The sequence below is a fragment of the Vombatus ursinus genome, unplaced genomic scaffold, assembly GCF_900497805.2.
Source record: "Vombatus ursinus unplaced genomic scaffold, bare-nosed wombat genome assembly UNPS02014820.1, whole genome shotgun sequence".
NCBI classification, from domain to species: domain Eukaryota; kingdom Metazoa; phylum Chordata; class Mammalia; order Diprotodontia; family Vombatidae; genus Vombatus; species Vombatus ursinus.
Window position 1 is genome coordinate 14,917,361 of NW_020954598.1, and position 19,449 is coordinate 14,936,809.

General features: G+C 38.5%; 1 protein-coding gene across 4 annotated transcripts in view; it reads left to right on the forward strand.

The window, feature by feature from the left end:
- Positions 1-19,449, forward strand: part of TNS3 (tensin 3) — a 511,123-nt gene that overhangs the window by 179,809 nt on the left and 311,865 nt on the right. For all 4 annotated transcript variants that reach the window (XM_027836865.1, XM_027836867.1, XM_027836868.1 and 1 more), the window contains exon 2: positions 6,422-6,533. In XM_027836865.1, the coding sequence (XP_027692666.1) occupies positions 6,422-6,533 (112 nt within the window). The remainder of the gene's footprint in view (positions 1-6,421; positions 6,534-19,449) is intronic.

Genomic DNA, 19,449 nt, shown 5'->3' on the forward strand with positions numbered 1-19,449 from the left:
GGTCCGAAGGCAGATGGAGGCAATCCAATTGTGTTGCCTCTGTGGTGGGAGTCTTATTAAGTTTAGTTGTTAATTGTGCTTATGGGGAATTCTGTGAGGCTATGAAAAGGTAAGGGGGACCTCATTATGGCCACATCTGGACCAGTCAACTCAATCCTGTTTCTTATCTAACTGCCTCCTTTTAAAATTAACTTTTATTTTTCCAATTAACAAGCATTTATTTTCTCTCTCTCCCATCTTCTACCCAAAAGGGGGCAGGGAATAAAAAGAAAAATAAAACCCTTATCACATATATACATAGTCAAGTAAAACAATTTCTATATTGTCCAGGTCCAAAAAATGAGTTTCTGCATGTTTAGTTCTCGATCTCTCTGAAGATTGGTAGCATGCTTCATCATTGCTTTTCTGGAATCATGCCTGCTCATTGTGATCAGAGAGAATTCTTAATAAAGTCTTTTTAATTTCCTCTTTCTAAAAATCTGAAGTTGACTTTTGAAATTACTTTTCTGTAAATGAGAAAAGAGAAATCTGTGATGGAAACCTAAAAAAAGAGCAAACTGGTGAATGAATATATCTGTATGTTTTTCCTAAGAAATAACAAAGGAGCCTTAAGAAATAATATGAATTACTAGAATTATTAGGCCCTGTATTGGGGGCATATTTATTTAATGGCTAAGATTTTTTGCCTTTCTTTGTTTCCCCCAGCTTAGCACAGTGCCTGGCACATTTGTTGTTGCTGTTCAGTCGTTTCGGTTGTGTCCAAGTCATTGTGCCCCCATGCCTGGCACATCGCGGGGGCTTAATAAGTAGTTGGTGACTGATTGACTTAAGATTTTAGTGCCCCAATTCTCCAAGACCGTGTTACAAGACAACTGTAGATGTGCATTCGTTGAGGGAGATTTCTAACTGGGAGTTTCCTCTAGCAGGGGATCAGAACAGATTTAAGGACTTCAGAAATCTCAAGTGAAGGAACTGAATGCTACTATTTTTAAAAATGAGAAGTTGTAGGTGAGGTTGGAAATCATTAAACACCGGCCTCAGGAAATTTTAAAAAGGAAAACACAGCATTTTAAATCTGATCTGGTTATTAATAGATGGGTTTTTTGGACTGGAACAAAACGATGTACCTGAAGCATTGGAAAGAGGCACATAGCCCTATGTCTTACTGGTGGTGGTGAAGTTGTGAGCCTGACTGAATTGAGTTTGAGAAGAGAGGTGTCTGTGGGTTTCTGCAGAGTAGATGATACGCTCTTTAGGGTTCACACTGACTATTTCAGTGCCTCCTTTATGAGAGGTTTTTCTCTCTGAAAAGAGATCTCACAATGTGGGCAATCAGGACCAGCACTAATTACTGGGTATCCCTCAGGCAATCCTTCTGTAACCAGCGGCTCTGCGCTCCACTCTTCCAACTTTTGCTCCTAACAGTTAAATGCAATTTAGATTCCTGAACTGAGCCCTCTAAATGCTTCAGTATTACTGTCACCTCCTTCTGTGTGCACATTGGCCCCACCTCTTCTGGAGAAATGAAAGAGTTGTACCAGGTGAAAACAAAAGGCGCCTGATCCTGCCCCTTTCTCCTTTCATAATAGAGATGTTATGTGTAGATGAAATCTGAGCAGATGTTAATAAACTATTTCCAATGGATTCCTCAGAGTTATAATCATGGAAACAGTGTTAGCTTCTAAACTGGGCCTTCTACCAGAGTCTAGTAGAGTTCTCTATGCGTGGTAAGCATGTATAAAATGTTGAATGGGTGAATGAATGAATGAATGTATGCATGAATAAAATTAATAGGTAGCTGTGAGCCAGGCAAGCAAACTATAGGAAAGGAAAGAAATAAGCATTTATGAAGCGCCTACTATATGCCAGGCACTGTGCTATGCACTCTACAAATAATTTGATCCTTATTTCAACCCTGGGAGGCAGGTGCAATTATTACCCTCATTTTACAGTTGAGGAAACCGAGGCAAACAAGTGAAGTCTCTTGCCCAGGGTCACACAGCTAGTAAATGTCTGAGACTGCATTTGAAATGAGACTCCAGGTCCAGTAATTTATGTGCTGGGCTACCTAGCTGCCTAGCAAGTTATTCTCAGGACTGGAATAAATAATTATTTGAATAGCAATTGTTGACATATTTATGGGAATTTTTATTGTTGTTATTGTTATTGTTTGTTTTTGTTTTTTGTTGTTTTGTTTTGGACTGGACCTATGATTTCATTAGTGGAGAGACCTGCCAGGGAAGAAACTTTCTCTGCCAACACAGATCAGCAAGTACTCTGAAGTTTATAGCCTTAGAATTCCCTTGGGGGCATTGAATGGTTATGGAGCCTGGATGTGTCTGATGTGACACTTGAATCATGACCTCTGACCTCCAAGACCAGCTCTCTATCCACTACACCACAAGGTTAACAGAATATTTGACATCCATTTGCTCATCAGAATAATCCTTTGGGCTTGGTACTATAGGAATAGTAGGAGTCTATTTGGTTTGTAACCAGGTAGCAAATGAGTGGTATAGACCATAAAGGAGTGCTTTAGGAGTTCATAGGAAGGAGACCGGTAATGGGGGGGGGGGCTGGAGTAGGATGTGAGTTTGACCGTGAAGGAAGATTAGGATTTTGATAGGCAGATTAGAAGGTAGGTGTGAAAATTTCTGTGGTCAGTTGGTGGGGAGGGAGGAGACTAATTGTCTGGGGCTGTTTGTTGTGGCATATGTTAGAAAAAATCATTAGGATGGTAGTTTGGGGCCATTTTAACATTTCCATTAATAGACCCACATTTTACCAGTTCCTTTAATAAAAGCTTTTATTTTATTTATAGTTTTATTGGTGCGTGTGTGTAAGCTAAGTGCTGAAACTCAGAGGGTACATGTTTGCATGACTAAAGTGTTTTCTGGGTAATAGGAGCTCAGTATTGTCTCTGCTTTAGCTTGGAGAAGATAGGGTTCCAGTTGGGCCTCTTTGCTCAATTACATATTGCTATGATCTAGTGTTCATAATGAACCTTCAAAATAGGCCACTGGGTTCGTTTCAAGTGTGATTTTTGCCAGTGCTCATGCATTTTGTCCCCCTGATATATTGAAGTATAGAATTTCCTGAATCTGAATTTCCATTTTCAGCAATTTCATCATTTTCATCCCTTTTGCAAGGCAAGTTAGATATTTTCCTGATGTTATTTAATCACGAGGCACAGGTAAACAGTAGATAGACTTGGTTCATAATAAGCAATTTATTTCTTAATTAACAATTCAATTAAACTTTTATTAAGTTCATAATCTTTGTAAAACACAGGCTGTAGGGATACAATGACAACAGAAATAACCCCTGCCATCAAAGGGCTTCCATTCTCCCTGGAGGGTGGAGTGCCATGTGTACAACCATCTATCTATGGAGAAATGAGGGCGTGAATGCCAACAGCTAGCAAGGTCAGAGGAGACTTCTCATGGTGGTGACTGAATTGAGCCTTGAAGGAAGGTGGGGATTCCGAGAGAGAAAACTGAGGAGGTAATGAATTCTAGGCTGAAGGCTGGAGATTGAGTATCAGGAAAATAGCTAACAGTCTTAGTTTATGGGGTATGTAGAATTTAAGTTTGCAATCTCTAGTAATATAAATAAGGCTAGAAAGGAAGTCAGGAGCCAGATGGTAGAAGATTTTGAGGAATTTGTATTTTTTCCTTTTGGCAATGAGAAACCATTGGATGTTTTTGAGCAGGAGAGTAACGTGGTCCGTGCTGTGCCTTAGGAAGATGATTTTGGCATCTGTGTAGAGGACAGATTAGAGTATAGAGACCAGAGACAGGGAGTCTAGTGAGGAGGCTGTCAGGTGACAGATTTTAAATGAATAAATGCATGTGTGAATAAAATTAATAGTTGTGGGCCTGGTAAACAAACTGTAGGAAAGGAAAGAAAGAAGCATTTATTCAGTGCCTACTGTATGCCAGGGACTGTGTTATGCACTTTATGAATATCTAATTTGATCATCATGTCAACCTGTGGCTATTTAAGTGGGGTGGGGTAGGGGAATATGAGTGAGTTACATTAGGGAAGTAGAATTGATAAGATTTGGTAACTGATTGGACTTTATTGGTAACAGATTTTTTTTCCCCCACCATTGGATTGAATCTGGTTTCCATCCTTATCTCATGTTATTTGCTCAAATGCATTTTCTTCTCTAGTCAAACTGTATTATTCCCAAGCAGAGGGAGAGAGAGAATCAAGGAACTCAAGGATGAGAAACTTGGAGGATGGGTGGGTTTAGGAGAGATAATAAAGAATTTTGTTTTGGATATATTGATGTACCCTGGGTACCTCTAGGAGGAGAGATATACAACAGGTAGTTTATGATAGATAACTGGAGATCCGGTGAGACAGTGAGATACAGATTCAAGAGCCATTTGCCTAGAGATAGTAGTTGAACCCATGGGAGCTTTTATGCCACTAGGCAAGTCATTCATTGAAACCTCACTGAACCTTCTTTTCCTCATCTGTGAAGGATGTCACTTCTCTCATGGGGCTGGTGTGAGAGGCTTATGTTAAGATGCTGCATTGATATCTAGCTCTGTCCACTTTAAAGCACTATATAAATGCCAATGATGATGATAATGATGGTGGTAGGAGACTGAGCAGGAGCAGGCAGATGGCGGGGGGGGGGGGGGGAGGAAAATCAGGGGACAGCAATGGTGTGACAACTGACAGAGGAAAACATCTAGGAGCACAGGGGAATGGTCAGCGATTTCAAAAAGTAGCATAGGGATCAAGCTGGATGAGGCCTGAGAAAAAGTTTACTGATTTAGCAGCTGTAGATCTGAGTAGGAAGCATGATTGCAAAGAATTGAGAATGAATACATGGTGATGATGGGTGGCTACAGGGAATATAGATGAAATTCCTAATTTTTTTTTCAGGAGAGATGGAGGATAATCAGGGGCCCTGTGAGGGGCAAATGAAGGGTTTCCCTCCCTCTCTTAAATGAGAAATCATTTTATGGCTTTTGGAAATCCAGTATGTTATAATGTATACTTAACATTTTATGGCTTTTGGAAATCCAGTATGTTATAATGTATACTTAACAAGCTTTTATTGAGTGTCTACAACATTGGACAATCATTTTATTTTATTTTATTTTATTTTTTGGTAATTGGGGTTAAGTGACTTGCCCAGGGTCACACAGCTAGTAAGTGTCAAGTGTTTGGTCTGAGGCTGGATTTGAACTCAGGTCCTCCTGACTTCAGGGCCCGTGCTCTATCCACTGCGCCACCTAGCTGCCCCGACAGTCATTCTTTATGAAGACAATGATAGGCTCTCAACTTTTATTTTCCCCCCAGTGATGGCAATTGGTCAGTTCCCATTAGGATATATTTGAAAGACAACTTACAGGTTTTATGGATGCAGCCTGGGGTCACAGGAACATTTTTGTCTGTTTGGGGGACCTAGGGTCTGGATCTTTTATTGTGCTCTCATTGGCACCATGTTCAGTCTAACCAGCCAGTCTAACTGGCCCATAAATCCTCTAAGTGATGGAGAGTAGTTTAAGGTCTTGTTAACCTGTACATTTTATTACTTTAGACTGGATATATTTGTGTTTGTATGTAGTTGTAGATCTACACATACCACATACAAAGACTGTTTTAGCAGCTTTAGTTGAATTGATGGCTGTCATGTTGATGACTGCCTACGATGGGGGGAGACAAGTTTTCTGTCAGTGCTATATCCGGTGGCCATGGTGAAAGAATTTTTTTTTGCTTATTGGTAAGATTTCTACAAAACCTTCCCTGTGTAGAGAAGTTTTGTGTGTGTGTGTGCGCGCGCGCGTTTGTGTGTGTAATGCAAGCCAATATTGTTGTTATTCTGAATTTAATAAACACCAAATAAAATGAATGTTTCCATACACAACATTGAACAGAAAAAGATTGTTAAAGAGTGCAAAAAGAGATACTGTTTTGAACCCACAAAAAAGAGGAACCAAATGCTTCTTGCCCAAGTAATGATGTTCACCAGGTATATCCTAACTAAAAAGATTAGAGAAAGAAGTTGACCTTGGAAAACCTCCATGGACTCTATTTTAAAATATGGTGATCAGAGTTGACTACTAGCCTAGCCTATGATATGCAGGGGAATTCTTCATCATTATCATTCCATAGTGATCAAATGCTCCTGGGGCTGTAGAGTGTACAAATCCAGTTAAACACATGTGCAAATGTAAATATTAAATCTAAAAACTTATAATCTAAGGTACTTCACATGTGCCTATGGGTATTCTAGGCCTCATTGACATATATTCGGTTAGGCTATGCTTTATTTTCCTTCTGTGTGTTATCATACATGTTTGGAACATTTAAAGACTCCACTTGTCTTATTTTTTTGTAGATAAAAATCAAGAACATGACGAAAGAAAGCTAATGTCTTCTCTCTTTTTTTTTCCAGCCAGAAGAATCTGCTTCGGGTGCCCACACTTTTAAGAATAAATCCTTTAAGAAGGCCAAAGTCTGCAGTGTCTGCAAACAAGTTATTGACAGTCAAGGTGTTTCATGCCGAGGTGAGCACGTTCATTGTCCTGGTTGTTGTCTGGCTAGCTACAGAACTGTTGGGGGGAATTTCCAAAAATGTACAGTCCTGGAATTCCCCTTTATTGTCAACAGGTTTGCCATGGGGGGATCTAATGCTTATTTTGAAGTAGGCACTGAGATTTGCATTAATATATGCTATATGAGATGATCAGAGAGCAAGAGGTGATAAGCCCCCTAGCCCAGGGCTTCTTAACCTGTTTTTATAGATCCCTTTGCCAGTCTGGTGAAACCTAAGGACCCCTTCTCAGAATATCACTTCTTAAATGCATAAAAGACCTAAGATTATAAATGAAACCAAAAATGTTGAAACATTGTTACTTAAATATTTTTAAAAGAAAGTTCATGGACCCAGGTTAAGAACCCCTGCACTAAATGAGGGAGAGGCAAGTTCTGAATTCATGTTAGTTGAACAAATGTGAATTTGTTCAAATTATACTTTATGACTTGTTTACAAGTGCTATCACGTGAAACTTTTGACTGACCTTTGCGTCCTTGTATGTAGCGTATGCCTTGGGAAATTCATAGGGATTTGAGAAATTTTAAATCACAATGATTAATGGCCACTATTAGAATTGTTAGGCCCGCCACTTTTAACCAAGTAAACATTTATTTATTTATTTATTTATAGAGGTTGAACAGAAGATAATTAATAAATATGTTAATTGTTTTCATTTCAAACAGTTGGAAATATAGTCTGAGAGGGTCCTGGGCGTAGATGGGATGTTGGATTAATACTACTAGGCTATGTTGCTGTGTTCTAGGAGAGATAGATAGGGATAAGTATTGTGTTGCCAATTTTGCTGCTCAAAAAGTTGCATGGTTTGCTATAGTTACTCAGATACTATGTGTCAGAGCCAGGACTGAGGGACTCAAACTCTGACCTTCTGACAATAGAACCAGCACTGTTTGTACTGAATCCCTATAGAAGGAGGGTAAAGAAAACTTCCTTTGAAGAATATTTGCTTCTGCTCGTCATAACCTGTTTAAAGGATTTAGATTGAGATTCCAATAGTTAAGTGGCAGGGAATCCGGAAATTTCATAGGATCGGTGTTGGAATCAGGAAGGCGCACAGTCAAATCAGTTGATTGAGAAGCATTTATGATATGTCTCATGTGCCAGACACTATAAGGCTACAAAGACAGCTGTGAGGTAGTATCTGCCCTAAGTGCTCACATTTTGTTGGGTGGGGGTGGGGGTGAGGAAGCAATGTGCATATATTAAAGTAGGTCCTGAGGGAATAGAAAATTAATCCAAGGCATTTTGGAGATAGGGTGAGGCACTAGTACTGTGGGCATCTCACAATCTTTCTTCAATTCTTTGAATAATGTCTTGTAGTGCAGTCCAGGCCAGGGAGACATGCATACACTTTGTGTGCAGAACTTGGACTAGTCACTTAGGGAGACTAAAGTTCAGATACAATCCTCTTTTTGCACTCAGACAGCTCATAAAGTGGAAAGACACAGACAGATCACCATAATCCACAAAAAGATATAAGCCCGGAACTAGGTCTTCCAGATTCCAAAGCCAGCTTTCTTTCTCACTCTGCTAAGTTGAGTATAACTTGGCATTCCTGTAAGAAAGGTGAAAAACACAGGCCAGTATTCAGACATACACAGCATTCGGCAGGGGTGTGTGTGTGTGTGTGTGTGTGATGGGGAGTTATTCTGTTATCTCCTGGACTGTGACAGGGAAGGATGTTTGCCTTTACTTGAACTTATGTAAGTTTGTGGGGGAGGGAAAGCAATGTCCTGTATCATCCAAAAGGGAATGGTTAATTTTCAAAAATCCTTTGGTTAAAAAAATGCATTTCACTATATTTTTCTTGGTCTCTCTTGTTTTTATATAACCTTGATTTCTAAATATGTTCCTCCCCTGCTCAGAGAGCCATTCCTTACAATAAAGAATTAAAAAAGAAAGAAAAAAATCATTCTCCAGGGTTAGTCAACACATCAAATAAGTCTGACAGTATACATAGTGTTCTATATCCATAGTTCTCTGCAGAGAAAGGCAGAGAGGAGTGGGGTTCATATAAAATGCATTCTTATGCTTATATATGAAGGATTGTAATTGCCATTGGGAGAGTTACAATACTTAAAACAGTTTAATGAATACATGATTGCTTCTCAAATCAAGCCAGATTCCAGGTTCGCTGAAGGCAGGGATCATGTGGTATTCATCTTGGTAGCCACCAATATCATTAAGGGTGCTGTACATTTAGTAGGTTCTTAATAGCTATTGTATTGAATCCCTGGGTTCCCTATCTTGTTCCTTGCTTAATTACTTTTCCCCCCACTCTATGATGAATCTTGTTAGTGTCACTTTGGGGGCTGATCTAGACCTCCCTTAAATTTGCTTTTTTAAGGAAGTAATGATTTTTTTTTTATTCCAAAGGCCTTTCCTGAAGCTAAGCAGAAATGTTTAGCTTAGAAGGAAGCTTGGAGGTCATCTGTTTGAGTTATATGCCCAATACACAAATCCTTGCTACAATGTCCTTAGCTTGGGCACATCTAACTTATTTTGGAACAATTCTAGTGACAGGGTACTCATTACTTTATACCCACAGCAAAGAATACTATATCCACCATTAGGTAAAGCAGTAGGGCTGCTAGAAAGAGCCTTGGAACAATAAGATTTCGTTAGGGTTGATATCTCTCTCCGACTGGGCTGGGTATCATCTGAAGCTTAATAATTGCTTGTTAACTAAATGCTTGACTGAATGACTGACTGAAAAATTTTACATGACCACGAATCTGTGATTAATTTGTACTTGTAATTAATTATGACATTGTTATCACAGAAAGTGTTTATTCTATTCCCATTTGTAAAATGTTCTATTTTGGGTGTCAGGATGAGCCAAGAGATGAGCCCTCTGATTTCTCTCTTATATTTGCCCTGGATTATATTCTCGTCGGAAAAACTTGAAGAAACAACTGTAAGCCCTTAGATAGATGGTTTTTTTGAGGGGAGGATTTAGCTTTAAAATGATGAGAATGACTCGTCAGAGCCATAGTCAGAGATACATACATTCCAACTTGCATTAAAATATATATTCATTGTTATGGGAAATGTTGTTTGTGCTTCCTTCTCGAAGAGGATGCAAGTGAATTGGATTTGAGTGAGGGAGGGCTGTGCAAAGTCACTAGCCTCACTTTCTACTCCGGAGCCATCTGCTTCCAGTGGTGAGATATAGATCAGGACGACTGGCGATTTCCCTGTATGCAGTGGGAGGCCTTGGCCTGGTTCAGCAAAGGTCCTTAACAGGTCTGTGACCGAGGCAACGCCCATTCAGTAATTAAGGCTGGGTAAGTAATAAGGTAGAGAATGGCCTCTTTTACTTATGGGAAATAGCTGCTTATTTGCAGCTCGACCTCCAGTGGCCAGAAGGGGTCACTGCACCCCTTTCTACATTGAAAGAACACAGACAAGCCTAATATAACAGGGAAGGATCTAGCTGTTAAGCATCTACTAAAAGACCCATTGAATTCAAGACATTTATGTGTGGGGATCTAAAGACAAAAATAAAAATAGTACCTGCCCTCAGGGAGCTTATATTCTGCTGAGGGGCTGCAACGTGTAAACCTGTAAATATAGATGTTATTTGAATACAATGATGGGAGGCCGGGATGATCAGGAAACTCTTTAGGAAGTAATGCTATTTTTCATCCTAATCCATTTTTCATCCTTAGACAAAGGTATCAAAATTAGGCTGTATTGTGTCATCTCACTGTTGTGACTATTGGGTCTGACTGTGTAATTGTCATGAATTTTTAGATGATGATAATGAATAGTATCCATTCCAGAATGGTGGCAGAAGCTTTATGATCCAATGAGTCCTTATTTCATACTCATTACATGTCAGCATTAATGGCTGTATTATTATTGCGTTATGTTATTGATCATATTGTATGCTGACCAGACACAGAGTTACCTTGCCAGTATCTTAGATAAACTAAGATTGAAATTTAAAGATATGTAATCCCTAGTCAAATAATTTTAATAATATAGTACGCTGCTAATTTACAAAGTATATAATCAAGGTAAGATGACTGAAGGAGAAAATGTAATGAGCTTGTTGCTGTTAAAATGAATTATATATTTTTTCAGCAAATTCAGGGTGTGTGGGGACTGGAGAGTCCTGCCAAGGTAGGAAAGTTTCAAATACAAGCCCAGGGGTGGAATGTATGTCTTTTGTCCTAGGACAAGCTTAGTTAAATTTGGAGAGGGTTATCACCAGATTGGCTGAATAATGAGCAATTTTTCAGCTATAGTGGGTTCCAGAAGCCAGTCTACTAAGTGATAGAAGAGTTGCCAGATGGATTCTGGGATTTCCTCCAATGAGGAAATCACTTTGGCACTCTGAAGTTTTGGAATATATTCTTTTTGAACAAAATGGGAAGGTTAGCAACCTAACATGAAATTCCCTCTTCAATTTACCTTTGATTTCTATTTTGTTTAGTGTTATTTTTTATGTATTTCTGTATAAGTTTAGTGTTAATTTTCTCTCTTGACAAGAAATTTTCTGGTTTCCCTCTATGATTATATGAACTAGAACTCTGCCTCTGGGCTACCCCCTCCCCCTTTTTTAGATGTCATACTCCTAATAAGTGGCAACTTAGTTTTGTGGCTAACTAACATGGAGGGCTTAGAGACAGGAAGATTATGAGTTCAAAATCATTTAATTTATCTAGGCCTCAATTTCCTTATCTATAAATAGAGGGGGTTGGATTCAATAACTTCTAATGTCCCTTTCAGCTCTATAATTAAGATTCTATTATTTAATAACTATCCTAAGCATTTTTGAAAGATGACTCCCTCAACTAAAATCAATCTTACCCTTAAAAAAAGAGGCATTTATGATTATCTGAGGTAAAAGGGGCAGATGCAGTAGGTGGTGCAGTGGATAGAACACTGGGCCTGGTCAAAAGTAAGACCTGAGTTCAGATCTGTCCTCACATACTTGCTAGCTTGTAACCTTGGGCAAATCACTCCATCTTCGTTTGCCTCAGTTTCCTCATCTGTAAAATGGGGAAAATAATGGCACCCACGTCCCAGGATTGCTGTGAAGATCAAATGAGATACAACATTTATAAAGAGCTTAGCACACTACCTGGCACATAATAGGCACTATATTATATAAATGTTGCTATTATTACTAATATTATTACTATTAGCCAGTAAATTCCTGGCATCTTTGGAAAAGTTTCACAGAGTTTAAATTATTTGTTGGGTAGCCTTTAAAAGGAGACAATCTTGTCTTTTCTTCTTTGGGAAGGTTAATTATCTCTCAGCTCGGCACTTGTCCAATAACTTTGTGACCATTTCTTGGCCAAAGGAAGGTTTTTATCCTGAAACTGTTGTACTGTGTTACAGGATTGTACAGTATTAGAAGCAGAAGGGATGTTGGGGTCCAGTATGACTCCCTTATTTTACTGGTGAAGAAACTAAGTGTCTCTTGGCTGCTATTTCAGAAAGTGCATTGAAGTTTTACACATCTAGGTTAAACAGCTTTTGGGGTGGGTTGAAGGGGTGTAAAAAAGTGCTGTCTTTTCATATATAAAAGGAGTCAATGACCTTAGAGATTCTCATTATGTAGAATTCTAAAAGTACTTTGCATATTTTAACTGCTTTCCAGTTTATATGATCTTATCTGGAAAGAGAGAATGATTTTTTTTTTCCATTGGAAGACAAATGAAAGAATGGGAAATGTTCCTGGTTGGCAGAATATTCATTCTGCTTATCTGGCCATATATCATGTGGTCATTCTTTAAAAAAGACTTAAAATTGGGTGTTCTGAGCTACAGTTTTTTTTTTAATTTGCTGTGAGGCAGACTCATTCTCAGGAACAGTCCCTTTTTCTTTTATACACTTGTATTCATCTAATTGTTTTGAGTTCCTTAAACATTATTATAGGAGACTCATCTACTCACATGAAGATATACTGATGCATTGTTTTCTCCAGTAATATTTGCATATCTCAGAACAGTTCTCTCCACTTCAGGAATACTTGTTTAATCCTATTCATTTATCACCCATGTATCAATTGACTATACTGTGCTCAGTACTGTCTGAAATACAAAGATAAATGAGAAATGTGGTCCCTGTCCTGAAAGTGCTTATCATACTTTTTTTTTTGGCGAGGCGTTTGAGTGACTTGCTCAGGGTCACACGGCTAGTAAGTATCAAGTGTCTGAGGTTGGATTTGAACTCAGATCCTTCCGATTCCAGAGCCAGTGCTCTATCCACTGAGCCACCTAGCTGCCCCTTATCATACTTTTTACAATGGATTTTTATTGACGTTTTTTAAACATCACCTAGCATTACCATTGAATCTCACCTCCCCCCTCATAGTCATCTTATATCACAACACATTTTAGAAATAAAAAAAAGTAGAGGAGAAAAAAAAATCAGCAAAATTCAGCAGTACATGGAAAAAAATCTTCTATTATATGCAATGTACCCCACCCTTCCACCTCCACAAAGGAGTTGGGGTGGGGGGGACTTCAAAGAGTTGTTATTCTAATGGGGTAGGTATGGCATGTACACAAATCCCTATTAGAAGATATGATTACAAGCATATAAATGAGGTCCCAAACAAGGTAAAATGTGGTTTCCTAGTAGGAAGAGATTTCTTTTGGCTGGGGAGATCAAAGGAGAGTTTATGAAGGCATTCTCATTGACCTTGAGTTTGAAGAATGGTTAGCAGGTCAACAAGTTGAGTTGGTCAGGGGAAGGGCCTTCCAGGCATAGGAACAAGTATGAGCAAAGGCATAGAACAGTTGAAGTGAAGGTCACATTTGAGGGAACTTGGATAGTTCTTTTTGGCTCGAACATGAAGTAAGATTGTGATATAAGGCTGAAGAGGTAGGCTAGTAAACGTCCCTGAGAGTTTTATGAAATCACTTGCTTGATCAATCTGCTTGTTTAACTAAGAAAGGCTAGTTTTTGGGCAAGCATATAAGGAGCTTTATCACTGCATTGTAACTTCCTGAATGAGCAGGAATTGGGATTTTCCATTGAGAGGCAGCTGCCAGCAGCAAAGTTAATGACCTCTCTTTTTTTCTGCCTATCAATGGCCTGGGAACTTCTTTTTCCTCCGGTTTTTCATCTTCGCCTTCAATATTCCTTCTGCTACTGCTGCCTCAGATTTCAGTTTGCTCATTTTTGCTCTGCATATGAGATATCTATCAAATGAATAGACAGAGCAAAAAGATGTTATATTGCCCTAATGGTAATATATGGGCCATGCTCTGTTCCCAGAATGCCTAGCTGTGCATGGAGGTGTACTTCTGTAATCCCTGCTACTGGGAGGCTGAGACTAGGGGATATCTTGAATTTGGGAATTCTGAGCCATAGTAGGTTCAAAGTTCATTGTTGTGATTCTTCCATTCTCCATCCCCCAGGAGTGGGGACCACCAGACTGTATGTATATGAAGGGGGGAAATGTGCCAGGTTGGAAACAGAGCAGGTTAGAGCTTCCATGCTGATCAATAGTGGGATTTTGCCAGTGACTGACTCTGCAGTTGGAGCCTGGGTGAGATAAGGAGAACTAGCTCAAAACAAACATGTTTTAAAAAATGTGAATGAATGAACAAACAAATAAATTACACAGAAAATGAATACATATATATATATATATATAACTTATAACCAGCTATTCATTCTAAAGGTACATATATAAATATCTGTTTATGAACATATATTTTATAAATACACACATATACATATATATATTTTTTTTTCCTTAGGTGAAGTACAGAATTTCCTGTCACCAGGTGAATTGAATTTTCATTATCTGTTCAACCTTCAAATGAACACGTGTGAAGCCTTGCCCAAATAAAACTTCCAAGTGGTTTCAAACCACTACAGACTGTTGAAGGGAGACTACTCAGTTTCAAGAGAGCTGTTTTTACCATTGATGCTATCATACAAGTTAATTAGGATTGGTCTATCTTAAATGAACTCCATCAAAGAGACCTGAAATTCAGTGTTGGGAGGACTGTTGCACATAGCTAAGTTCCTGTTAACGTCATTATCTGAAAAATTGTTTCACCTAAAAGGCACTGTACTGTATTTCAAAAGGAAATGTCAGTGAAAGAACACTTTGTTTTGAGCCATTTTCCTATTTTCCAGTGAGATGGAATTGCTTTTGCTCTTCTTAGGAACAAAGAACTAGTGAGTTTGAAGATGGTTAGATTTTGCAGTGTTGAAAGTCAGCCAAGGTCAACTGTGAATTCAGCTATTGCCTGTTCCCTTTAAGATGCAATATGCTCTTGTTAGAAGATGAGCCTGGCCTGGGTGGTTCTCCGGAACCACTGCATCCGGGGTGCTGCCTGCAGCTGTTTTTCCATGGAGTCATAGTTCTCACTATTTCCCCTATTGCTTATTTAAAAAACTAGTTCTGAGAATACTTCATAGTTTCAATTAATTAAGATTAATTGAGCTTGCTACTTGCAAGGATGGTGCTAAGTTTTCCCTTTGGAGTATTAAAAAAAAAAAGATGACTACATCCCTGCCCTTAATTTAGTTAGGAGGGAAAAAGACATGCACTTGAAAATGGAGAGAATAATACATGATAAATGCCAAATGAGAGAAAGGGAAAGTGAGTTCAAAAGAAGAAGCCAGGACCTAGAGTTATCATTTACTAATATAGAATGTTTAAAAGTATTAACTTCGGTGGGCAAGGGTGTGTGTGTGTGTGTGTGTGTGTGTGTGTGTGTGTGTGTGTAGGATCCTATATTCTGTATTTTTTTTTTTCAAGAATCTTTGGAATTGACTTTAATATTTCTGTATACTCTTTGGCCAAGATTTGTGATTTCATTTGTGAGGTGAATATCCACTGTTCAAATTCCCTCTGTGGTTGCAGAGGGAACGATTACAACTTATTCCTAATTTGAAGTTGTAGAGAAGGGCTTTTTAGCCTTTTTTGTGTCCTGGACTCCCTTGGCAGTCTGTTGAATGAAGTCAATGGACTCCTTCTCAGAATCGTGTTTTTAAATGCATAAAATAAAATATAAAGGATTACAAAGGAAACCCATTATATAGAAGACAGTAATCAAAATCTTAAAAGAAAAAAAGTTTCTGGACCTCAAGTTAAGAACCCCTGTGTTTGAAGGTTGCCTGAGGGTACTGTTTAAAATCACATAGCTATTTGTCAAAGGCAGGCATCTTAAACCTGGGCCTTCTAGATTCCAAGGCTGATGCTCTATCCCGCCTTGGTGCCTTTTATCTGCATAAATGGTACTGTTAAAATATGGCTAAAATGGAGTTCCTTTTGAAGCCGTAGGTTTCATTGTTTTCCAGTTTAGTTTGGGAAAACATGGAGAGGCGCTGAAGTAGATCCTTCTGGCAGGAGCAGAGAGGATTCTTGGGGTTTGGGGAGGGATTGTTTTCCTGGTAGGGATTAAATTATGTTTTTGTTTTGATTTGTTAGTAGGATTGTGAAAAGACTAATAACTTTGCTTTGGTCACAGTAGGATATTAGGAAACAGAGTCAGGATTTAAACCTGGTGGTCTGATTCTTTCTATATTTTACCACTTTTTTTTTTCAACAACTCATAGAGACAGGTATTATTATCCTCCTTGATGCATACAACTGAGGTAACATGCCCAAGGTGGCATAGTTAAAGAAGTGGTAGGGCTAGGACTTGAATCCAAATCTTTTGACTCCATATCCTGTGTTCTTTTTCCTGACCCCATGCTGACTTATTACAATAGTAACGTGTAGTCTTACATAGTCTTTTATGGTTTATGAAATACTTTTAATGCATGTAATCTCATTTGAAATACATAATGACTTTATGAGGGTAGGTAATAGAAATGTTATTTATTGTCACTCTTATGGACAGTAATTTGAGGCTCACATAAGTCAAGTGACTTACTCAAGGTCTAAGTCAAGTGACTTACTCAAGGTCTAAGTCAAGTGACCTACCCAAGGTCACACAGGTAGTAACTGGCAAACTCAGTCAACAGCAAATATCAATCAATTATTAATCAATAAGTATCAAATGCCTACTATGTACCAGGCACTCTGCTTGGGACTACAGCCACCACCACAAAGAACAAAACAATTCTAGCTCTCTAGAATTTTACATTCTAATGGAGGCGACAAGTACCAATATTAGTATATGTAGAATAAATAGGAAATTAATTCAGAATAATTAAATGTTTGGTATTTTGAGATGTTCTAGAAGTTGGGGGATTAAGAAAGAATTCATGAAATGGTGCTTGAGCTGTATCTGAGGAAGAATGAGATCCCACGAGGAGGATGTGAGGAGGGAATCTATTTCTGTCATGGAGGATGGCCAGTGAAAAGTCACAGAGACAGGAGATGGAGTGTTGTGTGTGTGAGGAACAAAGAGAAGACCAGATCATGGAGTGTGGGAAGGGAGATAATGTACAGTGGTGCTGGAAAGATTGGTTAGGATAAGATCAAGAAAGGCTTTAAAAGCTAAAGAGGGACATTTTAATTTTATCCTAGAGGCAGTGGAAGCCACTGGAATCTGTTGAGTAGGGCAGGGACATGGTCAGATTTGCAAACTAGAATGGGGAGAGACTTGAGGTATGAAGAAGACTTAGATGGCTGTTGGAATAATCTAAATGTGAGATCATGAGAGCTTGACCTAAGATCAAGGGCCAAGATGCTAGAGATGTTGTAGAGTAAGATTTAGCAACTGATTGTATATGTGTAAAATGAGGTAACGAGTTGAGAATAATGATGATACAAACTTGCTAGAATGGGGCATATAGGGTAGCAGGCCTCAGATGTAGGGTCAGAGATGAGGAGATTAAACCAGCTGCTATTGCATAGTCTGCCCTGGTTAGTTAGGTTTCTAGGGCAATGGATGAATATACAACTTGAGTGTGTTCTGAAATCTCTTGAAAATCAAAGCTGAAACTTAAAATTTAACTAGAAGTTTTTATTTAAATGTATCTCACTGGAATAAAAAAAAATTCAGGTTAGGATTGTGTCAGAATCATCTACTCTCTGTAACCTGGAAATATTTGTGTTTGAAATGCATTTTCTTTGTATGTGAGTATTCAAATCCTTCTTTCTACATAAAGCCATAGCCTGAGCTCTCATTATATCATTTTTCCTTCTCCCACTTCTTGTCCTTCTTTTCAGACTTCTTTCTCTTTCATTCTGCAGCGATATCGATGCAGGTGACTCAAAGTAGGAGGAAGCAGAGGTCTGTAGTGTGTAGTGCTAGAGGCTGTCTGGTGTCCAGAGAGAACTGCCATCTGGCAGGCCAGGGCCATAAGTCAAGAAGGCAATTTCAGCTGTAAGGGCAGAACTAATCATTAAAAGATGCCAGAAGAATTACTTTAAGTCAATTAGGACAGACAGAATAGGTCAAATGCAAGAAATAGAGAGACTCTAGTGGTATAGAGCTTTGATATTTCCAAAAAAGAATGAAGAAGGTTCAAGGCAAGCTGCTTTGCCCCTGAAGGCCTAGTGTAGAGTTCTTCAAGAGACAGTAGAGGAAAGGGTCTTTCTGATCTAGGGGGATAGAAGGCATGAACATGACATTCTCAAGTTTGCAACCTAACATTTATGAGCTTTTTTTCTTTTTTTTTAAATAAAGTCATATAACCTAAAAAAGCTCTAATGGAAGACATCTGATAATGTGGCGTTATCTATTTATTTGTTTTAATTTATTTTATTTTTAATTTATAGAATAAAACAAGCATTTCCATGAAACTACATATCAATTATGTGCAATTTTGCTATTCCTTTTAAATATATAATAAAGTTATCACCTAAATTTCTTTTTTCCCCACCCCCACCATGGCTACTGTTAGACAAAAATAGGTATATATATGTAAAGTTAATCTGAACATACTTCTATTTATCAGTGCTTTCTCTGGATGCAGATAATGTCTTTCGTAATATGTGCTTTATTGTTAATTTGGGTAGTTATAATAGTCAAAATGACTTATTTGTTCAAAGTTGTCTGTAAACAATATTGCTATTATTATATACAGTGTTCTCCTGGTTCTGCTTATTTCACTCTTCGTTATTCATGAAAATCTTTCCATGTTTTTCTAAGATGATACAGCTCATCATTTCTTATTGCACAATTCCATCACAACCATATACCACAATTTGTCCAATTGATGGACATTCCTGTAATTTCCAGTTCTTTGCCACCCCAAAGAGAGCTGCTGTAAACATTTTAGAACATATAGGTTCTTTTCCTTTTCCCCTAATGATCTTTGGTATAGTATAGCTTTATTGAAACAAAGGGGCATGGAGAAGAATCATTTCATTTTAATAATTAGGCTAGGGATAGGACCTGGACCTGTGATTTCTAGGTCCAGGAAATTCCTAGGTGAGAAAATCCCTCTGTCAATGTTGATTGGCAGCATCCCTTCAACGTAGAGACTCAGAGAGTTGTCTAGGACACTGAGAGGTTGAGTGTCCCTTACCCAGGGTGACATGGCCAGTATGTGTTATAGTTAAAACTTGAACTGAGGTCTTCTTGGCTTCTAGACTGTCTCTTTATCTACTATAATATGCTGTTTCTGTTTTGATGATTGCCTACATAATTTTAAGTAATATGGAATGTTATATTGCTTTATGCTTTAGCAGGTAAAAAGGCAATGGCAAGTGAGAGATTTTCCCAACCCATCAAGCTACTTTGTTTTGGGTTCGTCAGTGTCTTGCTCACTTCCACAGTGGCACTGTCCATGCCAGTCTACTGAAGGTGGGACGTCTCATGGATTATTACAGCGTGATAGTTTGTTCTCTTGTTTAACAAATGCTACTTAAACTGGGTGCCACATTTCCAGTTGACATGGCTTAGATGGAAGAATTCCAAATAAGATTAGAGGATCTGAATGGGGAGAGGATTTGAGAGTCCATCTGGTTGAGCCTGCGTTGGGAC